The sequence below is a fragment of the Meleagris gallopavo genome, chromosome 20, assembly GCF_905368555.1.
Source record: "Meleagris gallopavo chromosome 20, MGAL_WU_HG_1.1, whole genome shotgun sequence".
NCBI classification, from domain to species: domain Eukaryota; kingdom Metazoa; phylum Chordata; class Aves; order Galliformes; family Phasianidae; genus Meleagris; species Meleagris gallopavo.
In genome coordinates, this window is record NC_139423.1 from 234,517 (window position 1) to 255,610 (window position 21,094).

Below are 21,094 nucleotides of genomic sequence, written 5' to 3' on the forward strand. Positions count from 1 at the left end.
GCCGGGAGCTGTATCGTCTCCTCCGCCGACTGCTGCCGTTGAGCAACAGCGAAAAAACAGAAGCGTCCGGAGCAGCCCGCGTTCCGAAGCAGAGCTCAGCAGCACCGATCGCACCGGGCGCTGCCCGCTCTGGGCACGGGGCGTCCCGGCGTAGCGTCCTGCCAGCAGTGGAAGCGGGATGGGACAGCTGCGGAGCACTCCGTGCCCCGGCCCGGCCCGGCCCGGCCCGGCCGCCGCTCCCACCCGCGCAGCCCCGCCGCCCCTCGGCCCCGCTCCTACCTCCAGGAGCTGCACGTAGCTGGCCGGGAACCAGCCGCGCAGCCCGTCCTCCTTCTGCCCTTCCCACCAGCCGCCGTCCGGCACCTGCAGCACCGTGATCAGCTCCCCCGCGGCGAAGCGGAGCCCTTGGCGGTGCCGCTCCCCGGAGAAGGGGTACAGCGTCTGGCAGCGCGATCCCGACATGTTGCCGGCAGTGGCGCTGCCCCCGCTTAGCGCCCGCCCGGGGCGCCGCCGCCCGCCCGCGGAGCGAGGGCTGCGGGAGGGCCGCACCCCGCCCGCCCCGCCCCGTTCCGTCCGCTGCGGGGGCGCGGCGCACGCTGAGCGCGGAGGAAAAGGGGCGGGGCGGGCACGGAGCCCCCGGAGCGGCGGAGAGCGGGAGGGAGGGCGGCGGGACCGCGGGTGTGCGGCCGTCAGGAGCAGCGCGTGTCCGCGGTGACGCCGAGTGCGCGCTTTTGAGAGAAGCCGTGACAGGTCCGTGAGGCACCGCTTGTCCAAGAGGTGTGTGTGACGCACGTGACGTCATCCGTGCGCTTGTGAGGTGCGTCTGTGTGGGACAGCCGTTCTGCCCGACCGCCAGACGCACCCGGGGCTGTGTGCAGCTGTGAGCGACATACGGCTGTGTGATGTACAGGTGTGTGCGTGGCGTACAGGAGCGATGTACGGGTCAGCATGAAGTACAGGTGAGTATCTGTGTGAGGGACGTGAGTGTGTGTCACACAGCTCAGTGTTACAGGTATCTCTCGCCCATCTTTGAATAAATAAAGGCACACCCTTGCTCAGTCAACATCTTAACTCTGTTCTGAGTCTTAATTCATGGGACTGGGATAAATATAACAAACCACAAGCCCCTTCATCTTGCAACAGTGACACACAGGTGTGGGTGACACATCCCAAGTGTGTGTCTGTGGCACTCAGTGAGCACCCCGCTTGTTCCACATGCACTTAGTGTGTGCGAGTCACACATGTGAGACACCTCTGTGTGTGCACGGGGCACACCACGTGGTGACACCTTCATTTGTGTCACACTCCTGTGACACCACCGTGAGTCTGACTTTGGCTGTGAGCGCCCATTCTGCATCCTTTTTCAAGGACTAGCCTCATTTATTCTTTCAGTTGGTTCATGCTTTGCAATCAGTGCATAGGAACGAGGAGCACATTCAGAACAGACTGCCTCCTGTGCCCATCACGGACCATCACATGCATGTCTCCTCATCTGGGGCTGCACAGGGTTTAATTCATGTGACAATTTTTCCTTCTCTCTTTTCTTCGGAGTTTTAAGAAATAGTGGTACCTTATCTGTGAAGTTGAGCAATCAGCTAGCATTTCAGAAGGTGACCTTCAGCAGAGGCGTCCTTCAGTTAGCAGGGATAAGCAGCCATCAGAGCAGAGCTCTTATTCTTTCAGCTACTTTGGGACACCATTCACAATTCTATTTTGGATTGTTTGAATTTGTGGTAAATTGCTTAAAATCATGTTTGAAAAGCATTTTCTCTCATAACTATTGAACTATGATCCATTATGTGTTCTTAGCACACCAGCTGTGCCTCGTCTGGCAAAAAGCAATTGACTTAGTATCATGGCATATATCCATGTACATCTAACAGCAGAATTCTCTAACAGTACCATTCTTTCTCTTTTTCCTCTGCTATTTTTATGCTTTTCCAGCTTGTTCTTCTTTCTCTTTTTCTAGGGGCATATGTTCCATCACTAAACTTTATCAGCGAGAAAGCATTCAGTGGGTATTTAGTCCTGAAACAGTTCAGCTTTTCAGGACTTTACATGTAGTAGCAGACAAGACCCAGTGTAAACATTAAGATCATACTTACTTTTTTTCCCCTGAATCTATCAATACAACTTCATTTTGGCTATGTACAAACATACAACCTGTAAACAGAAGGGCTCTGTTCACTACAGAGGATCCCTTTCAGTCAATGGAAGTGTATCTCTCCGAACAGGTCCCACAAGCAATCATTTCAATTTGCAGATAATTACACAGCCATTTTCTCTTTAGATATGTCTGGTTCTTCACCTGAATGTGAAGAATGCCTTTACTTCTTGCAGAGAGAGCAGCTTTTATTGAAGGCTTATATCTATGTTTGCTTTTGCATTGTGTGTTGTCTTTATTCTTGTGATCCTTGTAGGGAAAAGAAGTTACCGGCATAGAAAGCATTTTCATATAACACATCAGAGCCAGAGTCAGTGAATGGAAGATAAAGAAGCCATTTCCAAAGGTATGCAGCAGCAAGAGCAGTGATCAGCTTTTAGATTCAGTCTTGTTTTCTATCATCTGTTCCAGCTCTGTTAAAGCACCTTGTCAGGATGCAGGTGTTCTCCAGCCGGTGCTCCGCAGGTCCGACTGAGCAATCTGAACAATACCTCTGGCTGTGAGATCCCTACAGATTTTATTTCCTGAGCTGTCACAACTGTTACACTCTGTCATCTGATCTGGGGCAGTTTCTCAATTAGCGGTGAAAAGACAGTTCTAGAATGAGTGTCACATGAACACACTCTCCGTTAGGATGGGATGAACTTCACCTCAAGAGGGCCTTTTTCTCTCTGCCACCAAAAGCTGTAGTATGAAGACCTCAAGTTCAGATTTCTAACTTCCTATCAAATTGAAATGCTGCTGGTGAGTGGGAAAAAGCCAACTTCATATAATACTGCAGAAAGCCTCATTTATAGTCATCCAGAGATAAATTAACTCATATTTGGCTTGATTTTATAGATTGCACCTGGAGCTTAAAATGATGCCACTAAAACAAGATAGGCAGATTCCCTCAAGAAGGACCTAACAACATCATGGCACTAACTGAAAGAATACTTGCACCTGACAGCAGTAGAAATGATCAATATTTTGTTTCTTTAAAACAGCATCTGACAATCTCTCCAGCCCATGGAAAAGAGCTTAATTGCTCCTGCTGTCTTTGCTGAAAAGATCCTGCAAAGCTCAACATAACAGAGCTGGAATGGGAGAGCCTTTCAGTCATGACAGACTAGGATCATGTGAATAGCTGATTGGCTTTACCTGTTTGCAAGACACAGCAGCACCAGATCTCCTGAGGCCAAGAATCAGCACAGGAAGAGTCTAAAAAGAGGCCACATATAGCACTGGGTATTTAAATGATCTTTGTAATCTAATTATGTAGAAGAAATTACTTCTGTTGTTGGAGAGGAAACACTCTGAGCCTTTATGGAAAAGATACACTTCTTAACATGTTTAAATGCTATAGCTTTTTATGAGAAAGGACCATTTTCAGTGCTTTGAACACCAAGACATAAGAACAGATACATGAGCTCAGAACAAAATGTAGTCTAGTCAGCAATGTTTCCGAAAGCAACTTAGAGAATACATGGGGTGGAATGAAACAGCAGGATAATATACAGCAGTGCTTCCCCTGGAAACTCTCCCATCATCCACCAAACTGCAGCGTAGGAACCTCCTAAGCCAGATATTCTGCAGCACCACACTTGAAAACTCAGGCGTCCAGGAATTTAAACATTCCAGGGAGAGGAGTCAGACTCATGACTCATATTCATATGACTAAATACATGTTTTGAACACAGTTTAAAAAAAAAAAAAGATACAGACTGGCTTTACCTTTGATTCTGCATGTAGCCCCGTTTCAGATGGCTTTGTTGATCTTGGAACTCCTCGTGTACGTAGTTAATTCCGCAATTAGGATTGGAGTTCACAGCACCGCCTGACCATGGCTGCTGCTGAACGTAGTGATGTTCCAGAGCACGTTTAGTCATCTGTGTCTTAACAGTGCCCAGGGCTGTACTTACTATTTTAGAGTCAGACATAAGCAGCTTCTGTCTGTAAAGGGACAGTGATATGCAATGAACGAAGTTTGTGGTGATTCACCTAAGACTAAACTGGATTTGCCTGCCACAATAATTCACCTGGAGAGCTGACTGCTTCCATTTCCCTCCTGTCTTGAAAACAAGTTGAGAACCACAAACTGTTCTGATAACATCAGCTTCCTCACAGTCATCATATTCCCTGTGGAGAGGCGGGACAGGTCCCACCCTGTTACATGGCAGGGACATATGTGGTCATATGAATGTGACTCACAACTGACTCTCCGATTTAGGTGTCAACAACACCCTGTTGTCACAAAACCTCTTACTTGAAATGTTGATGCCATGCCTTTTCTCCAGCAGTTCAGCATTCTGGCCTCTACCTGAGGCTCTGGAATATCTAAGTCACAGAAATGTGCTCTCATCAGCTGGTTACAGACTTCCAGGAGAGAGCTTCTACCAGTCTGTCTTGCTGCTATTCCTCTTGGTGCAAGAAGCATATGTTTTGGGTAAGGACTAGGACATTTCACAGTGGTGAGAATACTTACAGGGATCTGACTCTAGACCACTTCAACGACTGTTGAGCACTTATTTTCATTAGAGCACATACCTTCTCCTCTCTTCCTCCAGATGAACTCTATAACCAGAATTTTAAGCCAATCTTTATTGAAAGTTTAACTATTTCATGTAAAAGAGAAAAGCCCTTGAAAGGAAGAAAGACATTACCTATGAATGATGTCGTTTAGGGATCAGTAACAGTCAAACTATGGCCATTTGGATTTCAGTTTCTAGCATTTATATAAGACCATAAGGCAGATAGTTATGGGTTAGACCATGGGTCTGTCTGATTTATTATCCTGTTTCCAGTAATGTCTAATAACAGAAGAATAGGAAAAGGGACCCGTGCAGAAAGCTATTTCTGCTGAACATCCTCTCAGTTTCCTGAAAATTATAGTTCATGTCTTCCCCATTGAGAAATGCTATCTTCTATTTATAATGGCTCATTTTCATTATTCTAGGTATTAATTGTCAGAGACCATGAAAACTTTTGGTATCCATATGATTCTGTAGACAGGTTTTCCAGTTTTGGAACCTGTCCCTTGCCTGTTTCATTTATGACAGTGTTGGCCCACTGTCACAGGCATAACTCACCCACACTGACCTTCATACTGTTATAGATGCTCTGATGTCCAAACCTGAAGTACTGAACTGAAAGTTACCTACATGTGGAGATGTGTACATGCACATCCATGATTCACCTACTTTAAGCATCTTAAGGAACTTCTCTGAGATCACATGAAGGAGCATTGGAAAAAGCAGGAAAACATCCCAAGAGATCTCTGATGAAAGCAGATAAACCTTCCTTCAAATATCCTTCTCTCTGGTTTAGTATAATTCTTAGTGATGTGATCTGGACTTGCCAGATCATCTACAACAGCCTGGTGGGTCCCAGAGCATCTGAGCTTTTCTTTTGATCCCATGGAGAGCCAGGCTTCTAGCCAGCTAAAAAGAGCAATCCAGCCAGGCAGTCCTCCAGCCCAAATCCTCCTGGATGTGCAAGCCTGAATGTTGATATTCCACTGACACTAAAGTTCCCTTTTCACCATGCATTGCTCATGACTTGAATCCTATCAGGGATTTCCTATGTCTTGAAAGAGCAGATATTCTGCCTGAACATGCTGAACAGGACTGACTGTCTGCTTTCTGTGGATAAAGTTGTTGATCTCTAAATATGTGTATGCCTATATGTGCAGGACATAGATGTCCTAGTGTTTTCCTCTCAATGGTGACTCTGTTCTGCAACCATCTATATATAAAGCTGCTATTCTCTCATGAACAATGACTCATACAGGAAAGTCTCTAAGAATTAGGCAAAAAACTGTGTTCATCCTGAGTAGAACTGAACATGAAAATTCAATCCCATAAACTCCTGAAAACTCAGCATTAGTTTTCCCTTGACGACTTTAATATTTAAAATATGCTGTTGCTGACACACATTTACAAACAACAGATTGGCAGTAAACTGTACACATCAGCACTGCAAGTCCACTGCTTGCCCTCTTTAATAAACCTTCTAACAAAGACCCAAAACTGCACTGCTTCTTGTAACCAACATTTTCTTTGCTCTGTTTTCCAGCGCAGATCCACCTAGCAACTCTTTCCCTCACAAATTTTTCTTAACCCTCACCTCCAGACCTTTCTCTTATATTTCCAGACTACTCTACATGTCTGCAAACTGCAGTGGGTGAGCAGGAAAAAGCTAGGGTCACTGTTCTTTGCAATCAACAAGCTATACTTAGACCTGGAGCTGCCCAAAGGATTGTGAAGGTGGTCATTGGGACTGTCCAAAGGAGTGTTTCATACTGGTATCAAAGAATAAGGCCAAGTGCAAGGCCCTGCACCCGAGTCTGGGCAATCACAAATATGGATGAGGATTCGTCAACAAGTGGATAGAGAGCAGCCCTGCAGAGAAGGATTTGGTGGTACTGGTGGATGAAAAAGCCAACATGAGCCAGCAATGTGTGCTTGAAGCCCAGAAAGCCAACCATATCCTGTGCTGCATCAAAAGAAGAGTGGCCAGCAGGTCAAGGGAGGAGATTCTCCTCATCCTCTCCACTCTTGTGAGATCCCACCTGCAATCCTGCTGTCAACTGTGGGATTTCTCAGCATAGGAAGGACATGGACCTGTGTCATGGTTTCATGATTTTTCATTATCAGTATTCCACATCATAACATCATGCAATGCACTGGGGGTTTGACTGCTGATGTTCAAGTTCCGGGTGCCTGTCCAGAGGAGAAGAAGAGCTACGTTTCCCCAGGGGGCTTTGCGGTCAGCGAGGAGATATAACTCCTGGCAAGGTCACCTGATGCTCTCTTCTTTGCCTGCACTGCTTCGCTTGCGCTTCTCTGCCTGCGCTTCTCTTCTCAGCGTTGTGGTAAGGCCGATCCACCATCAATTTCATATTCTCTCTCCTTATAAAATTCTGTTGATACCATATTTAGGAAATTACTTTGTTTTACCTCAGATTGTTGCCACTGTTTTCAATTATTTCGGGGTCCCCTATTTTCTTTTTCCGGGGGCGCGGATCCGCGGATCCCTCCGCCCTTCTAGTCACGGAACCGGGCCGAACCAGCCCATAAACTGTTGACAACCTGTTGGTGTGGGTCCAGTGGAGGCCACAAGAATGCTTAGAGGGATAGAGCATCTCCTATGGAGATAGTCTGAGAGAGTTGGGGTTGTTCAGCCCAGAGAAGAGAAGGCTCAGGGGAAGCCTTATAGTGGCCTTCCAGCATTTAAAGGCAGCCTACAAGAAAGATGGAGAAGGGCTCTATATCAGGGAGTGTTATGATGGGAAAAGAGAAATGGCTTTAAACTGAAAACACTCAGGGATCATAATGACAGGACAAGAAACGACCTTAAACTAAAAGAGGGGAGACGTAGAATATGTATAAGGAAGAAATACTTCACCAAGAGTATAATGAGGCACTGCACAGACTGCCCAGAGATTCTGTGGATGCTCCATTCCTGCAGATGTTCAAAGCCAGGCTAGCCGGGGCTTTGGGCAACCTGGTCCACAGGAAAGTTGGAACTAGATGGTCTTTACGGTCCCTTCCAAGTCATAACATTCAATGATTCTAATAACCATGGCCTTCATTTCCCATACCTAGCAAATCTGGGGACTTTGGAAATAGGTGAAAGAAAGAAATATTTAGAACATTTTCTCAGTAAGTCTCTTGTGTGTGGGAGAGAAGAAAGAAGAGTTTCTGAAACTCAAATGAGCTGCTCTGGCTAGTGGGTAAATTTCTGGTTTGTGGCACACTGTCAAACTAGATACATAGACTACATCCAGGATACTTGCACACAACATTAAAATGTTTAGTTAGATTAAATTTTTAATTACAAGTTTTAATCTTAGATTTTAAAAGTTCTTTAAGATTTTAGGTAATAAGTAAGGGTCAGAGATGCTAACATGGGAAAGGAAACATTCTCCTGTGCATGTGAGTGAATCTTGGTGGCCAGAGTTGGCCAGATGTTAAAATCAAGACATAACATCAGCTTCAGTGAATTGCAGAATGGTTCAGACTCGAAGGGACCTCTGGAGGTTGTCTACTCCAAAAGCAGGGCTGCCTAAACCTGCTTGACCAGATGTTCAGGATAATGTCCAGATGGCTTTTGAATATCTTCAAAGATGGGCGTTACAAATCTATACTGTAATATCACAAGGGAAAAAGGGTAACTCTTTTACCCAGAGTCATCGCCTTGGACACTTACAGGCTGCAGGAGGTAATTTCATGGCTCACTCAGTGGTGTCTGAGAGACCATCTCTGCTATTCTTCCCCAGTCATGACCCTTCCTGCTAGCTGCATTGTTCTGACTGTCCTGTATTTCCCAGTCTTTTCATTGAATCCATCAGTCTTCAAACAGCAGAAAGCTACTGCTGGGTTAGCAAGTTCAGTGAATCAGTGAAAAACATATTTTAGAAGAAATATGGGAGGTCTTCAACCCAGTTTCCTACTCCAAGCAGAGCTAATTTCAAAACTCAGGGCCTTGCCCATGCCAATCCTTGAGATTCCTAGGGACAGAGATTCCATAACCTCTCTGGGCAGTACCTCCCAGGGCAGCATCACTCTTATGGTAAATAATGTGTTCCTTTTGTCAAAAAACAACTTTGGTTTACAACATGAGACCATTACCACTTGGCCCTTCATTGTGCACTTGCAGGAAAAGCTTGGATATATCTAATTTGCATTCTCCTTTGCAGCAGTATTAGTTTTGAGTCAGATAGTCTCTAAGACTCCTCTCGTCTAGGCCAAAGAAATTTAATTCCCTTTTCATCTCCTGATGAGGCATCTGTTCCAGCTGACTGATAATACTGAGTGTCTTTGCTGAATTCCTTCCAGTGTGTTGATATCACTCACAATGGGAGGACACAAAACTAAACACAGTGTTGCGGATGCAGCCTCATCAGTGTCAAGTTCGGGGGAATAATCACATCCCTCCACCACCTGCATGCTTATTGAGTACTTACTACTTCAATGCAATCCAATGACTGGTTAGCTTTATCACTGCAGGAGTGCACTGCTAACACATATCCAGCTGGTTTTGCATGAGGATCCCAAAGTCTTTTCAGCAGAGCTGCACTCTAGCCAGTCAGTACTCAGCCTGCTCTGATGCAGGAGCTGTTCTATCCCAGATAGAAAATATAACAGGATTATTTCAGAGAACTAGAGCAATCATATGAGGTCAGTTAGACCAAACTTATGAGGTGAAAAGGCCACTCAGTCTCCTTCTGCTTTGTCTGATAATACATATAGGGAGCAATGGTGGCACACGGGAGTACTGTTTCATGCCTGGAAAGTCCCCGTTTTCTGCAAAATATTTTTAGAGCTGCATAAGGTCTGATGTCCATCACAGATGTAAGCAAATAGGCTATAACTCTCACGATTTACCCTTTTTTATCACAGAAGTCCTTGCAGGCTTGAAAGAATCTTGGGGGCCATTGGAATGAACACCACTGCCATCAGTTCTCCCAGGACCTCAGAGGTGGAGCGGGCACCATGCCTAGGAGGGGTAAGTTTTGTGTGCTCACGGTGTGTTTTTAATCCTCCTTCTGACTTCACAGATAGGCAAAGTAGTAAGATTTACCCCTAGTACACCTTGAGATATGACAAAACTCCAGCTTCCTTACTAAGTTTTTCTGTTACTGTTCTAAAATAAAGAGTCTCTCCTTACTTCCTAAGTATGTCTCACACTACCTGTGAACCATCTCTACTGAAACTGAAAGAACAATAGTAGGCTTCCTGCTTTTAAAGAAATAAATAAAATTTGCTCACAAAAGGAAGCCAGGGAATGAAGCTCTTCAATTACTGATGCTAATGTATGATTGAAACACCAAAGAGACTGATTACTGAAATACAGCCACAGAGAGACAGCTGATCACACAAAATGATCCTTCTTACTACTGGCCAGCACAGAAAAAGCTGGTGCTGTCTCATGAGTAATGCACGTGTCTGCTCATCCCGTCACCTCTCCCTCCCTGCTATACTGGGACAAGCAAAGAACACAGGGGGCTTTACAGATCTCATGGCAACACTGCACATTTAGAAGCTTCTGGGACTGGAAAGACATTTTCAGCTTTACAAACATGCCTGTAGGTCTCATCATGATAAAGAGAAAATAGCATTTAAAAACACTCCTGCAGAACAAAACTCCAGTGCAGATGCTATTTCTCCTCTTTGCATTTTTCTTCCTTTACATACAAATGAGAGTATGAGAACAGTTTTGTTCTTAAGAAAAGAGCAAACTTTGCTAATCTTCTGATTTGTCTGCCAGCACTGTGCTTGCCACAGCAATTTGTTGCCTGGGATGGATGTGGCCCTGATGGGGCTGACTCCTGACTCCTAGCTGTACAATGGAACCGCATCATGTTGTGTGCAAGTGTGGGCAGGACTGCCATTGTAGAGGGGGCTGGACTCAATAACAATTCAAGTCATAGACTGCTGTATTTGTGATGAGACTGTCCACATATATCCCTAACAACAAAAAATGCTGTGCTGAAGAACATCCAAGCCAGAGCCAATGACTGCAGATAGCCACGGAGCAGAGGAACACGAGATAGTTTTGACAGACAGTAATTACAGGTCATCATCTGATGGGGCATTAGGAGACAAAACACCAGGGAGCTGAAACTGGCACAACAGGGCAGTGTACAAGCTGGCCCGTGAGTAGTCAGGAGGCATATGGGTGACAGTCAACAGTGATGACAGGGTATAAAACACAGGAGGATGGCAGAGGCACAAACTGAACACAATGGTACAAGAACAATTACCACAGATGAACTGGCAAAAGGAAAAAGGAATGGCATAGAAGGAAGGAACACAAAGGAGAACAGCAGGCTGCTAATTATTGAATTCAAATGAGGAGAGGTAGGAACCTCATTGGGTGTGGTGGTGGCACTTGTGACTGACAACAAAAATGAAAGACAGCACTGATCAAGGACACTGAGTGGCACTCAGATGAACAACCCTAATGAACACCACAAAATCAAGCTCCCATTGAACATGGAGGCATTTTATAAAGAAAAATCTGAAGCTCCAACCAGCACATTGTCTCCTGGACATCTTCGTTGTTGTTTTTTTCCAGAAACAATTCTATGATTCCAAGAAGTGATCCCTTTAGGGTTGATATTAATAAAATGACAAGCAGCCCAATTAAGACCTGCACTGGGCAAGGCAGGCTCAGCATGGCCCTTCTCTTCTGACGTAAGGCATCTACCCAGAACAGAGGGCACCAGATCCCAGGGTACCAGAGTGGTGCTAGGCAATAAGAGCACAACTCTGCTGTGTTAGAGAAGTCCAAAGCAGGTGCAGGGAAACCAAGGCCATGGAAGCAGCCACAGGCTCTCTAGGCTGGCCGAGGTCTCACGACAAACTCTGATCATCCAGACCCTGCCCAGAGCACAGTGCAGGATGCCCTGCAGGTGCTGAGCTGCACCTAAGGATGCAGCCCATCATCTTTGGGAATGAAATGAGGATGGAGGAGCAGTGACACTAAGTAGTCCTGCGAAGGAAGGAGAAGGAAAGTCCTACTGCATGACCGCCTGCCCCTGCTTCTGCCCTGGGCTGCTCACAGCCGCCCTCCATGCTTCACATACACGGCAGTTCCACCCTCTGCATCCCCATACTGTGTGTAGCCACTCTCCTTTTCCTCTTTCACAGTGCACAAGCCTGTACCCCACAGTAGACTGTACTCCACACATGTGCAGCAGATAGCGATGTACAGGCACTGCATGGAGCAGATGCTTTCCCACAGAACTGTTTGGGTTGCTAAGGCAGACAAGAGAATGTTAGTTGCATTGCTACAACCTTACAGAGAGATTTTTGCTTTATTCTTTCCTATTTAACTGTTAATTTCTTTAAAGCATCAAAGTTGAAACCGTGGATGTTTCCCATTACCTCAGGTATCCTTTTCCTGAATGGGATGTGACCCATACTTCGTAATTGTTGCCTGTCTGCTCCATCCATTCACAAACACTGTCAACCTCCTTACAAAGCGATAGTCCTTACCATCATGCAGGTTTATTTTTATTTCTGACAGCTTCTACTTAGGGTTGACTAAGAATGAAGCAATCAAAGCCAAGTTACATGCACACAAAGAGATTTAAAGCAGGTAATGAATATCTGTTGCATGAATAGAAGTGTATAGTGTCACGGAGCTTGCTGCAGTGCTTCTCAGGGACCTCATTCTTCTGATTTCTACATGTAAAAAAAAAAGAAGGAAGATAATGTACAAGTTACTGGTGTAAAAGAATTACTTGTGGGGTTGTTTCAGGTCTGTCAATGTTGCACATGTTATGCCATATTACCGGCAAAAAAGTATTATCTCCCAGTTCTGATGAGAGCCCTGATTTCTTACAGTAGATTATAACTGCTATCTTGGGAGGCACAAACAGGTTTTCAAAAACCACTGGTTCTGAATAAATGCCAACTCTGGCCTTCCTTCACAATGACACTCCAATACAAGAGTTGGAAGAATGCAACAGACAACAAACATGGCTGCCAGGTGTTTGAGCAGAGATCTCTGCGGCCCCCAATGCACAGGAAGGGTCCTTCTCTGCAGCACTCCAACTCACCTGTCTTCCAGTGTCACGACTCTTGGCTCGCAGTTTGTTAACCTGACATTCAGCAATATCGGCTCGTTCTTCAGCCTCTTCCAGCTCGTGCTGGGTCTTGCGGCATCGGGAGAGATTAGTGCTTGCCTGTTCCTCCTAGAAGTCATGGTTCCTTCAGTGCCATGCACACAACCTGGCACTGCCCTGTTCCAATTAATACTATGCACCCATTCCATTCCACTGGCACCTACTGCAATTAACCTCACAGCTCCATCCATGCATTACCAGCTCTCAGTGCATTTCCATCTACTACTATGAACAACTTGAGCACTGGGAAAACTGTCTGGTGTGGTTCCAGAAGTGTGAAAATGCCAGGATAACTACAACTGTGTCCACTCTGTTCTGTGTCAGAACTCTTTAAAAATAAACACTGTTCAAAGGCAATGACCACCACTGCTCTATCAAACTGAGTATTCAATTATCTAGGCTTTTTGGAAATCTTCACCCAGGGTCCAAAAGGACTTAAAGAGTCCTGTACTCACAGCTTCCTCAGCCTGTTTCTTGTATGCTTTCACTTTTAATTGCAGCTTGTCCACCAGGTTCTGGAGCCGGAGAATATTTTTCTTATCCTCTTCAGACTGTGGGAAGTGAAAATTAATACCAAGGTGATGCATGTAGAATACAAAAGATAAAGAAGAACACAGAGGATTTGTAATACCTGGTAAGTGAGCTCCTTCAGCCTTCGTTCATACTTGCGAGCACCTTTCAGTGACTCTGTTCCTCGCTTCTGCTCAATGTCAAGCTCATTTTCTAACTCATGAATCTGAAACACAGTACCATGATAAAGACAGGAAGCTGCCAGGAATGGCTGCTGATCTTGCTGCAGGACCCAGGGTTCTGTGGACTAAGGCCTGCAGAGAAAGTGGCAGTGCAGAGCAGCTTCCTACAGCAGCTTATTGGGGTTAGACTAGCTAACATCTGCTTACCACTCTACATGAGTAATGATGTAATGTGTGAGTCTACAGTTATTTATACAGGGAACTTAGCTTTGTATACCTGGGGCTGCCTTAACCAAAATTAGGCTTAAATCTGTAAGGGAAGAAGAAACTGAAACAGCGGAAGGAGGGTTTTGTTCACATAGTTCAGGGAAATATAAATGTTTCATTTGTAATTTTCAAATCCAGTTTAACCTTGTAAATAGCCTGCAACTACCCATTTGATGAGGGCTCCCACAGCTCTATTCCTGTCCTGCAGTGTGTGTAAGTCAAATCTGGATGCCAATTATTTTCCTTTTCTGCATGTATTACATTTCAAAATCAAGAACACCTAACTCCCCATCAACTGTGCTGTATCTTGGAAGATAAGTAGTTTTAGACTGATTCAGTGGGTCAGGCAAATGTTTCTTCTAGTCCAGTGCTCTGTCTCTGAGTGTCTAGAGTAGCTGCTATTTTGGGACAGCAGGCAAAACTGGCTGCTGTCTACTCTCCTCACACTTGCCCAGCTTCCAGACATTAGATTACAGGTTTCAGATGGCATATCTGTACTTGTTCCCCTGAGCTTATAAACCTACTGATTTCTAATCCCTCTTTGAACCTTCCACCAGCTGCCTATGGCAGCAGGTTCCAGAATTTCACTGCCCAGTCTGTAAAGTACTTTATTTGTTTTAAACTAACTTCTGAGTAAGGGTCACATGGTCTACATCATATGTCCTTACTTCTAATATTTGTCTAATCAAAGACTGTATTTTGATTCCTAACCATCCCAAATTCATCTTCTTTACTGTTTTCATGATTCTGTAAACTTTGATCACATTCTTCTCAGCCATCTCCTCTCTAAACTGAAGAGTCCTAGCCTTATGTGTTTCTCATCAAAATTTCTCACCCCTGGATACTTCTCTAACTATGGGTCCTTCTTTAAGCTATAGGTCTTTCTTGAGATGCAGACACCAGAACTGCACAATGTACACACAGTGGCAAGTGATACTCTCCACCTGTCGTCTCAGTGCATTTCCTAATAAAGTCCATCTCTTTTTTTTTTTTAATTTAGCTTTCTGCTTCCTCTGTACACTGAGAACACAGTTTCTAAGACCCATCATGTACTAAGACCTCTCCTTGCTGAGCTGTAGTGCCAGTTCCAAGTTCATCCCCACGTAAATATGTTTTAAATTGTTTTTCTCTAGATGTATGCCTATACTGATGTTCGTCTGCCACCATTTTGCCCATTTCAATCAGGTTTTATGAGGTCATTCTCAAGATCCTTACTTGCAGCGCGACACTTCACTAAGTGTAACTCTCATCAAATCTGATGGAGATCCCTGCTGTAGCCTTTCCAAGAGATTCTAGCAGCCAAGATCCAGCTAAAGACATTGACCTTAGTCTACCCCCATCTCCAGCATACCCTGGCCTCTAGTTTCTGGAGTTGCTTCTTTCCACCCTTCAATGTCAGCTGCTCAGCTTCATCCAGACGGTGCTGCAGATCCTTCACCATTTGTTCCAGATTCCTCTTCATTCTCTCCAAGTGAGCACTGGTGTCCTGCTCTTTCTTCAGCTCTTCTGCCATCATGGCTGCCTGGTTGTAATGCACAATTTTGTTATGAATACATCTCCACATCACTGGCAGTTCTGTGTCCTCTTTGGGAGAAATGCTCACAGTGACAAATGACTCTCCACACTGCCTATGATTGTGTTAAGAGTCTGTCATATAAGGAATCACAATTTCTTGATATCTGTATTTCAGAAGCTACTCTGTCTTGGAAATTGGGCAGGGTTTGATAACAAGAATAAAAATAAGGCAGCCAAATGACAAAGGAGTCAGTTTTTAAACGAAAGTGGAAGTTAGTGGCATCTTGAAGTATCACCAACAAGCTCTCTGCTGGCTGTGAATATATCACTGTTTGGTACCTAAGTCTGCCTGACATCCAGACTCTTAAGCAGCTTTTATCAATGGAATGACTCCAAGGTTCTCCTGAACATCAACGAAGAGCTTGTGTCTGTTGGGCTCATCCGACTATGGGGTGGATAGCTGTCACTACTGTTTCACAAAAAGGGTATGGAGGTCAAAAGAGAACCTAGAGAACTCTTACTATGGAGGAATCACAACTACACACATTGCTTCAGGTGTGCCACAACATGATACAAGAGAGTAAGCATTTTCTGTTTTATTTTCATATACCTTTTCTAGATAGTTCTAAGACTTGGTTCTTTTGATGCCATGAACAGTTTCCTTGTTTAAATTAAACATTTCTATTATCCTTTTTTATTTTTTTTTTATATTTCTTACATAGAGAAGCATGTATGATTTTAGTTTCAATTCCTGTTTTTCTGCAATATCTAGATAGGACTTGGTCCAAAATACTCTTTTCCTGTTTCAATTTTGCCACCATCTGGCTTTTGCTGTCTACTACATCTATCCAGGAAGCAAAAGTGAATGTGAGTATTGGGAAGAGGAGATGGGATGCCTTTGCAGTATAGACTGCTAGCAGAACATGAGTAGATTAACTTGACTGAAAGGTTCTTCCACAGCAAGCAATAGAGCAGAGGCTGTGCAAAAGGTGCAAGTAGGAGGGCTTGTGTGTCACTAATATTTTCTGTTCCTAAGTTGAAGAATCAATTCTCTCTCACCTCACTGCTGCCTTTCTAAGGTGTAAATGTCACTGCAATAGTATAAAATAGAGTGAGGCAAGCAAAAGTACTTACATCTGTGATTGCTTTCTTTGCCTTTTCCTCTGCATTGCTGGCTTCCTGAATGCTATCTTCAACTTCATTCTGTAGATGAGTAATGTCCACTTCTAGTTTCTTCTTGGTGTTTAGGAGGCTTGTGTTCTGTTGGGACAGTCCAAGGACAGGTCATTCCCATCCCATTTCATACCAGTCCAACATGCATATTATAAAACAAATACCTGAGAATGGAGAATCTGCACTCGCTCACTGGTATCTGTCAGCTCCTGCTCGGAAACTTTCCGGGCTCGCTCTGTCTGCTCGAGGGCAGCTCGCATCTGCTCAAGTTCTGTCATCATCAGATTATTCCTGCGTTCTACCACAGCAAGCTGTTCCTTCAAGTCATCATTCTCTCTCAAAGCATCATCTAGATGGAGCTGGGAATCCTTTGAAGTTGAAGGCACGGTGAGACTCAGAGGAAAGCAGAACGAGTGTCAAAGACCTTGTTGGACAGATGCCCTTGAGATCCCTACCTTGAGTTGCCCTTGCATGCCTTTGAGATGCTTTTGTATCTCTGCTATCTGACAGTTGGCACGGCTGAGCTGTATCTCCATGTCATTCAGGTCTCCCTCCATCTTCTTTTTCAGCCTTAAAGCATCGTTTCTGCTTCTAATCTCAGCATCCAACATGGTTTGCATAGACTCTAATACCCGCTGATGATTCTTCTTCAGCTGTTGAATTTCCTCATCTTTCTCTGCACTCCTTCTGTCAACACCTGACTTCACTTGGTTCAGCTCCAGCTGAACACGCAAGATTTTTCCTTCTTCATGTTCTAAAGAGACCTGGTAGTGTTGAAATAATATTATTTGTCTCTGAAATGTTCATTGCTGAGAAATGCCCATGCAAAATTTTGACACTTCACAGTTAGTAACACAGATGTGTTTGTCTTACTGTACAACTTTAGAAAAGGCCTAGCTCTGAAAAAGCAGACTGCTCTTCTTATATACAGGAGTTATTATACCTTAGCTGCATACTAATCAGTAATTTGGTAACAAGACTGCTTAGAAAAATGCCTCCAATACCACAAGGTCTGAACACTGAGTGTTATGTTCACACTGTGGAGATAACAAAACACATGAAAACACTAAATTGACAAGAAAGCCAAGCGTTATGCTCAGTAGAAGTTTGCCTTCACTTGCATCTTCACACTGAATTCTGTTTATGGACGCTGCACTTAGTCCCATCCAAGGTGAGAACCCCCGGCAACTGTATGGGCATTCTCCCCTTCCATATAGCCTTTTTCCTGTGAATATAGCATCTAGATAAGTTGTTTAGGAGTTACGGCTTGAGGCTTGGACAGGTACACTCTTTGCTGGGTAAGGAGCTGGCTGGAGGGCTGGGCCCAGAAAGTCGTGGTGAATGGAGTTAAATCCAGCTGGTGATCAGTCACGAGTGGCGTTCCTCAGGGGTTGGTACTGGAGCCTGTCCTTTTTAATATCTTTATTGATGACCTGGACAAGTGGACTGAATACACCTTCAGTAAGTTTGCAGATGCACCAAGCTGAGGGGAGATGTTGATGTGCCTTGGGGTAGGAAAGCCCCAGAGAGGGATCTGGACAGTCTGGATTGCTGGGTTGAAGCCAATAGGATGAAGTTCAACAAGACCAAGTTCCAGGTCCTGCACTTTGGTCACAACAACCCCATGCTTTACTATAGGTTTGGGGTAGAGTGAATGGCAAGCTGCGTGGAGGAAAAGGACCTGGAGGTGTTGGTCAAAACTTGGCTGAATGTGGGCCAGCAGTGCCCAGGTGACCAAAAAGGCCATTGGCCTCCTGGCTTGTATCAGAAAAAGTGTAGGCAGCAGGAACAGGGAGGTGATTGTTCCCCTGCACTCAGCTCTGGTGAGGCCACCAGAGTGCTCTGTTCAGTTTTGGGCCCCTCACTATGTGAAAGACATGGAGACCCTGGAAAGTTTCCAGAGAAGAGCAATGAAGCTGATGAGGGGTCTGGAGCACAAGTCTTAAAGGGAGCAGCTAAGGGAACTGGGATTGTTCAGTCTGGAGAAGAGGAGGCTCAGGGGAAACCTCACTGCTCTCTACAACTCCCTGAGAAATAGTTGTGGTGAGATGAGGGTCATCCTCTTTTCCCAGGTGGCTCATGATAGGGTGAGAGGTGAGGTGATGGCCTCAAGTTGTACCAGAGGAAGTTCAAGTTAGATATTTGTGGGATAAAGATGACCGTTGTATTGCTAATGAGTGATAAAGCTCAATAATAACTTGAGCCGGATGTAAACACCCACAAGGCGCCTAGCTCTTACATGTAACCAGACTTGGTTGCACAGGAAAACTGTTGTGTTGGCCGGCATAAAGGGCTCTAAGCACCTACAATAAAAGTCCTTTGTTCTGTACCAGCAAAGGAGTGAATATTCATGGCAAAACTATGATACCAATAAAGAGTCTGGAATCAGGTCAGTGGGAAGGCCTGTTCCCACTGATAACTTGGGGGAGAGGAAGAATCCTTAGGATAAACTGTACTGGTTATTGTCATTGTCTTTGTGATTGTTAAATGTTTATGTTATATGAAAGTGTAAATGTAAATGGTATATGGAAATGTAATTGTTAACAGCATACAGAAGTGTAAGTTAATGCTATATGGATGTGTAAACATTAATGCTATATGGAGGTGGAATTATTAATGGTACATGGAAGTGTAATTGAAGGTACGAATAGTGGAATTGTGAAAAACAAACAATAACAACAACAACAACAGCAAAAAGGTTGAGGAAGAACTGAGACTTAGAAATACTAAAGTTTGTGATCTGCTCTAGCCAAAGCAGATAAGAGCCAGCATTTGTATTTGATGTATTCATCCCCCGCACTGCTCCTCCTGCTACGGCTTGTAATCAGAACGTAAAGAAAGTGCGAATGGGGACAAAAACAAAACATTGGTGAGAATAGCCTTTATCTGCAGAGATCTAAGGAAACCTGGTATCCCAGTGTAAGCACTGGAAGCCTGGGGAGGGGGTGAAACTGAAATATAATGTTAGTAATTTCTGTAATGATGAAAGTCTGGAAAGTGAAAAGGGTTTGGCAAAAACACAGGCTGAGGAAGGCAGAGTTGAGCAAGATATAACAGGGATGTCCTTACCTAGAAAAGAGGTGAGGGATCTGAAAAAATTGATTGAGAAACAGAGATAGCAGGGAAGTAAGGAAATTGGGAAGAACAATAGCAGCTGTTACTGTTGCTGCACTAGAACAGGGCCTGAGGACCCAGAGATTCCCTCAGGGAAGAGGTAAGGGAGAGCCTGGAAGGGTTCAGGGGGAGTTTCACTCCCACTGGACTGAAAGCAGCTGGGGAAGCAGGGTGAAGAGTTTTGTTTTCTGATACGGGTGCCTCTTCTATTTTGCAAGCAGGCACCTGGGCTCTGTATCATGCACTGACCGTGCAGATGTGGAGCAGAAGTGGAAAAAATCCTGCAGACCCTGAGAAGAACAAAAGCAGGAAAAACTCCGCGATGGGTGAGAAAGGAAAAGCGCACTTTGAAGAAGGGGATGCCCTGCTGGCACTGCCTATCGCATCCACTGTCAGTGTGTTTCTTCTCTCTCCTTTCGGTGGTTTGCCATCTCTCAGGGGTCAATAAGTAGCAATACATTAGCGTAGAAAGTTGCCATTTCCCACTTATGGAATTGTCTAAAATAAATGCCTATATCGACTCAAAAAATCGTGACCTTCTATGTAACTCTTATGTTTAGTGTGTAATCAATTGAGGCTGTGACTGAGTTACGATGACTATGTTACTAATATAATTAGTGCTATTATTTTATAGTGTGGTAATAGTTTGCTAATTAACAAAAAAGGGGGAGTGCAGTTATGACCTCTCAGGAAAGAATAGCTAAAGCATGTTATGTTCTTAATTTTTAAACCGTTGGACACAGAGGGCCCCCCAGTTTACAGGCATTTTGGTCAAAATGCTTTAACTCATGTCAAGGAAAGAGCTTACGTAGGTTATGGTAAAAAATCTGAATTTCAGTCAGTGAGAAGGGCTCCATTCGTTGATAACGTGGGGCCGAGACTGTGCTTGTGTCTTAACAGGAACAGGTCCGAGATGGGTACCCGCACGGTGGGTGAGCCAGCCATCTCAGCGCTGGCTGTAACATGATCACTGCACTACCAGCAGCAGTTTGAACATTCGCCATCAAGTCACACCTTGTTTGTCGAGTTGTCTCACTAAGAAATCATGAGGACTGGAATCACTGGGAATTGGGTAACGTAAACTATTGTTGGTATTCTAAAGAGCCCATCGTTTGTTCAGTGTGTTGAGTTTGCTAATTCTAGAATTGTTTCTGAAACGCGCTTCTTATTTTATTAATAGAGAAGGGGGATATGTGGGATAAAGATGACCGTCGTATTGCTAATGAGTGATAAAGCTCAATAATAACTTGAGCCGGACATAAACACCCACAAGGCGCCTAGCCCTTACATGTAACCTATTCTGTTGTGCGATATAAAGGGCTCTAAGCACCTACAATAAAAGTCCTTTGTTCTTCACCAGCGAAGGAGTCCACATCTCTTTCGCCACACCCGCATGGGAGCTTGATGCCCTCTTGCAACAGATACTAGGAAGAATTTCATCTCAGAAAGAGTGGTCAGGCATTAGGACAGGATGCCTATGGAAGTGGTTAAGTCAGCAGCCCTGAAGGTGTTTTAGCAAAAGGTAGGTATAGTACCTAGGGGCATGGTTAAGTG

At 44.6% G+C, this 21,094-nt stretch overlaps 2 protein-coding genes and 1 long non-coding RNA gene across 8 annotated transcripts in view; 1 reads left to right on the top strand and 2 right to left on the bottom strand.

Annotated features, from left to right (window-relative positions):
- The window catches only part of GAS7 (growth arrest specific 7), a 120,829-nt gene extending 120,012 nt beyond the window's left edge, over positions 1-817 (bottom strand). For 3 of the 6 annotated variants that reach the window (XM_085240173.1, XM_085240166.1, XM_085240165.1), the window contains exon 1: positions 280-589. In XM_085240173.1, the coding sequence (XP_085096299.1) occupies positions 280-462 (183 nt within the window). In that variant the 5' untranslated portion in view covers positions 463-589. Of the gene's footprint in view, positions 1-279 lie in introns of all 6 variants that reach the window. The other 3 variants (XM_085240164.1, XM_085240168.1, XM_085240167.1) reach the window with 3 other exon arrangements.
- On the top strand, positions 229-20,810 carry LOC146543048 (uncharacterized). The gene is made up of 4 exons (XR_014887435.1): positions 229-959; positions 9,547-9,652; positions 13,280-13,413; positions 19,759-20,810. It is a non-coding gene; the product is annotated as an uncharacterized LOC146543048 (long non-coding RNA).
- The window catches only part of LOC100542090 (myosin heavy chain, skeletal muscle, adult-like), a 39,952-nt gene continuing 30,879 nt past the window's right edge, over positions 12,022-21,094 (bottom strand). Inside the window, exons 32-39 of the mRNA XM_031556286.2 lie at positions 16,882-17,190; positions 16,591-16,794; positions 16,388-16,513; positions 15,090-15,260; positions 13,411-13,515; positions 13,235-13,330; positions 12,714-12,848; positions 12,022-12,336 (exon numbers count right to left, since the gene is read on the bottom strand). Coding sequence (XP_031412146.2) covers positions 12,322-12,336; positions 12,714-12,848; positions 13,235-13,330; positions 13,411-13,515; positions 15,090-15,260; positions 16,388-16,513; positions 16,591-16,794; positions 16,882-17,190 — 1,161 coding nt within the window. The 3' untranslated portion in view covers positions 12,022-12,321. The remainder of the gene's footprint in view (positions 12,337-12,713; positions 12,849-13,234; positions 13,331-13,410; positions 13,516-15,089; positions 15,261-16,387; positions 16,514-16,590; positions 16,795-16,881; positions 17,191-21,094) is intronic.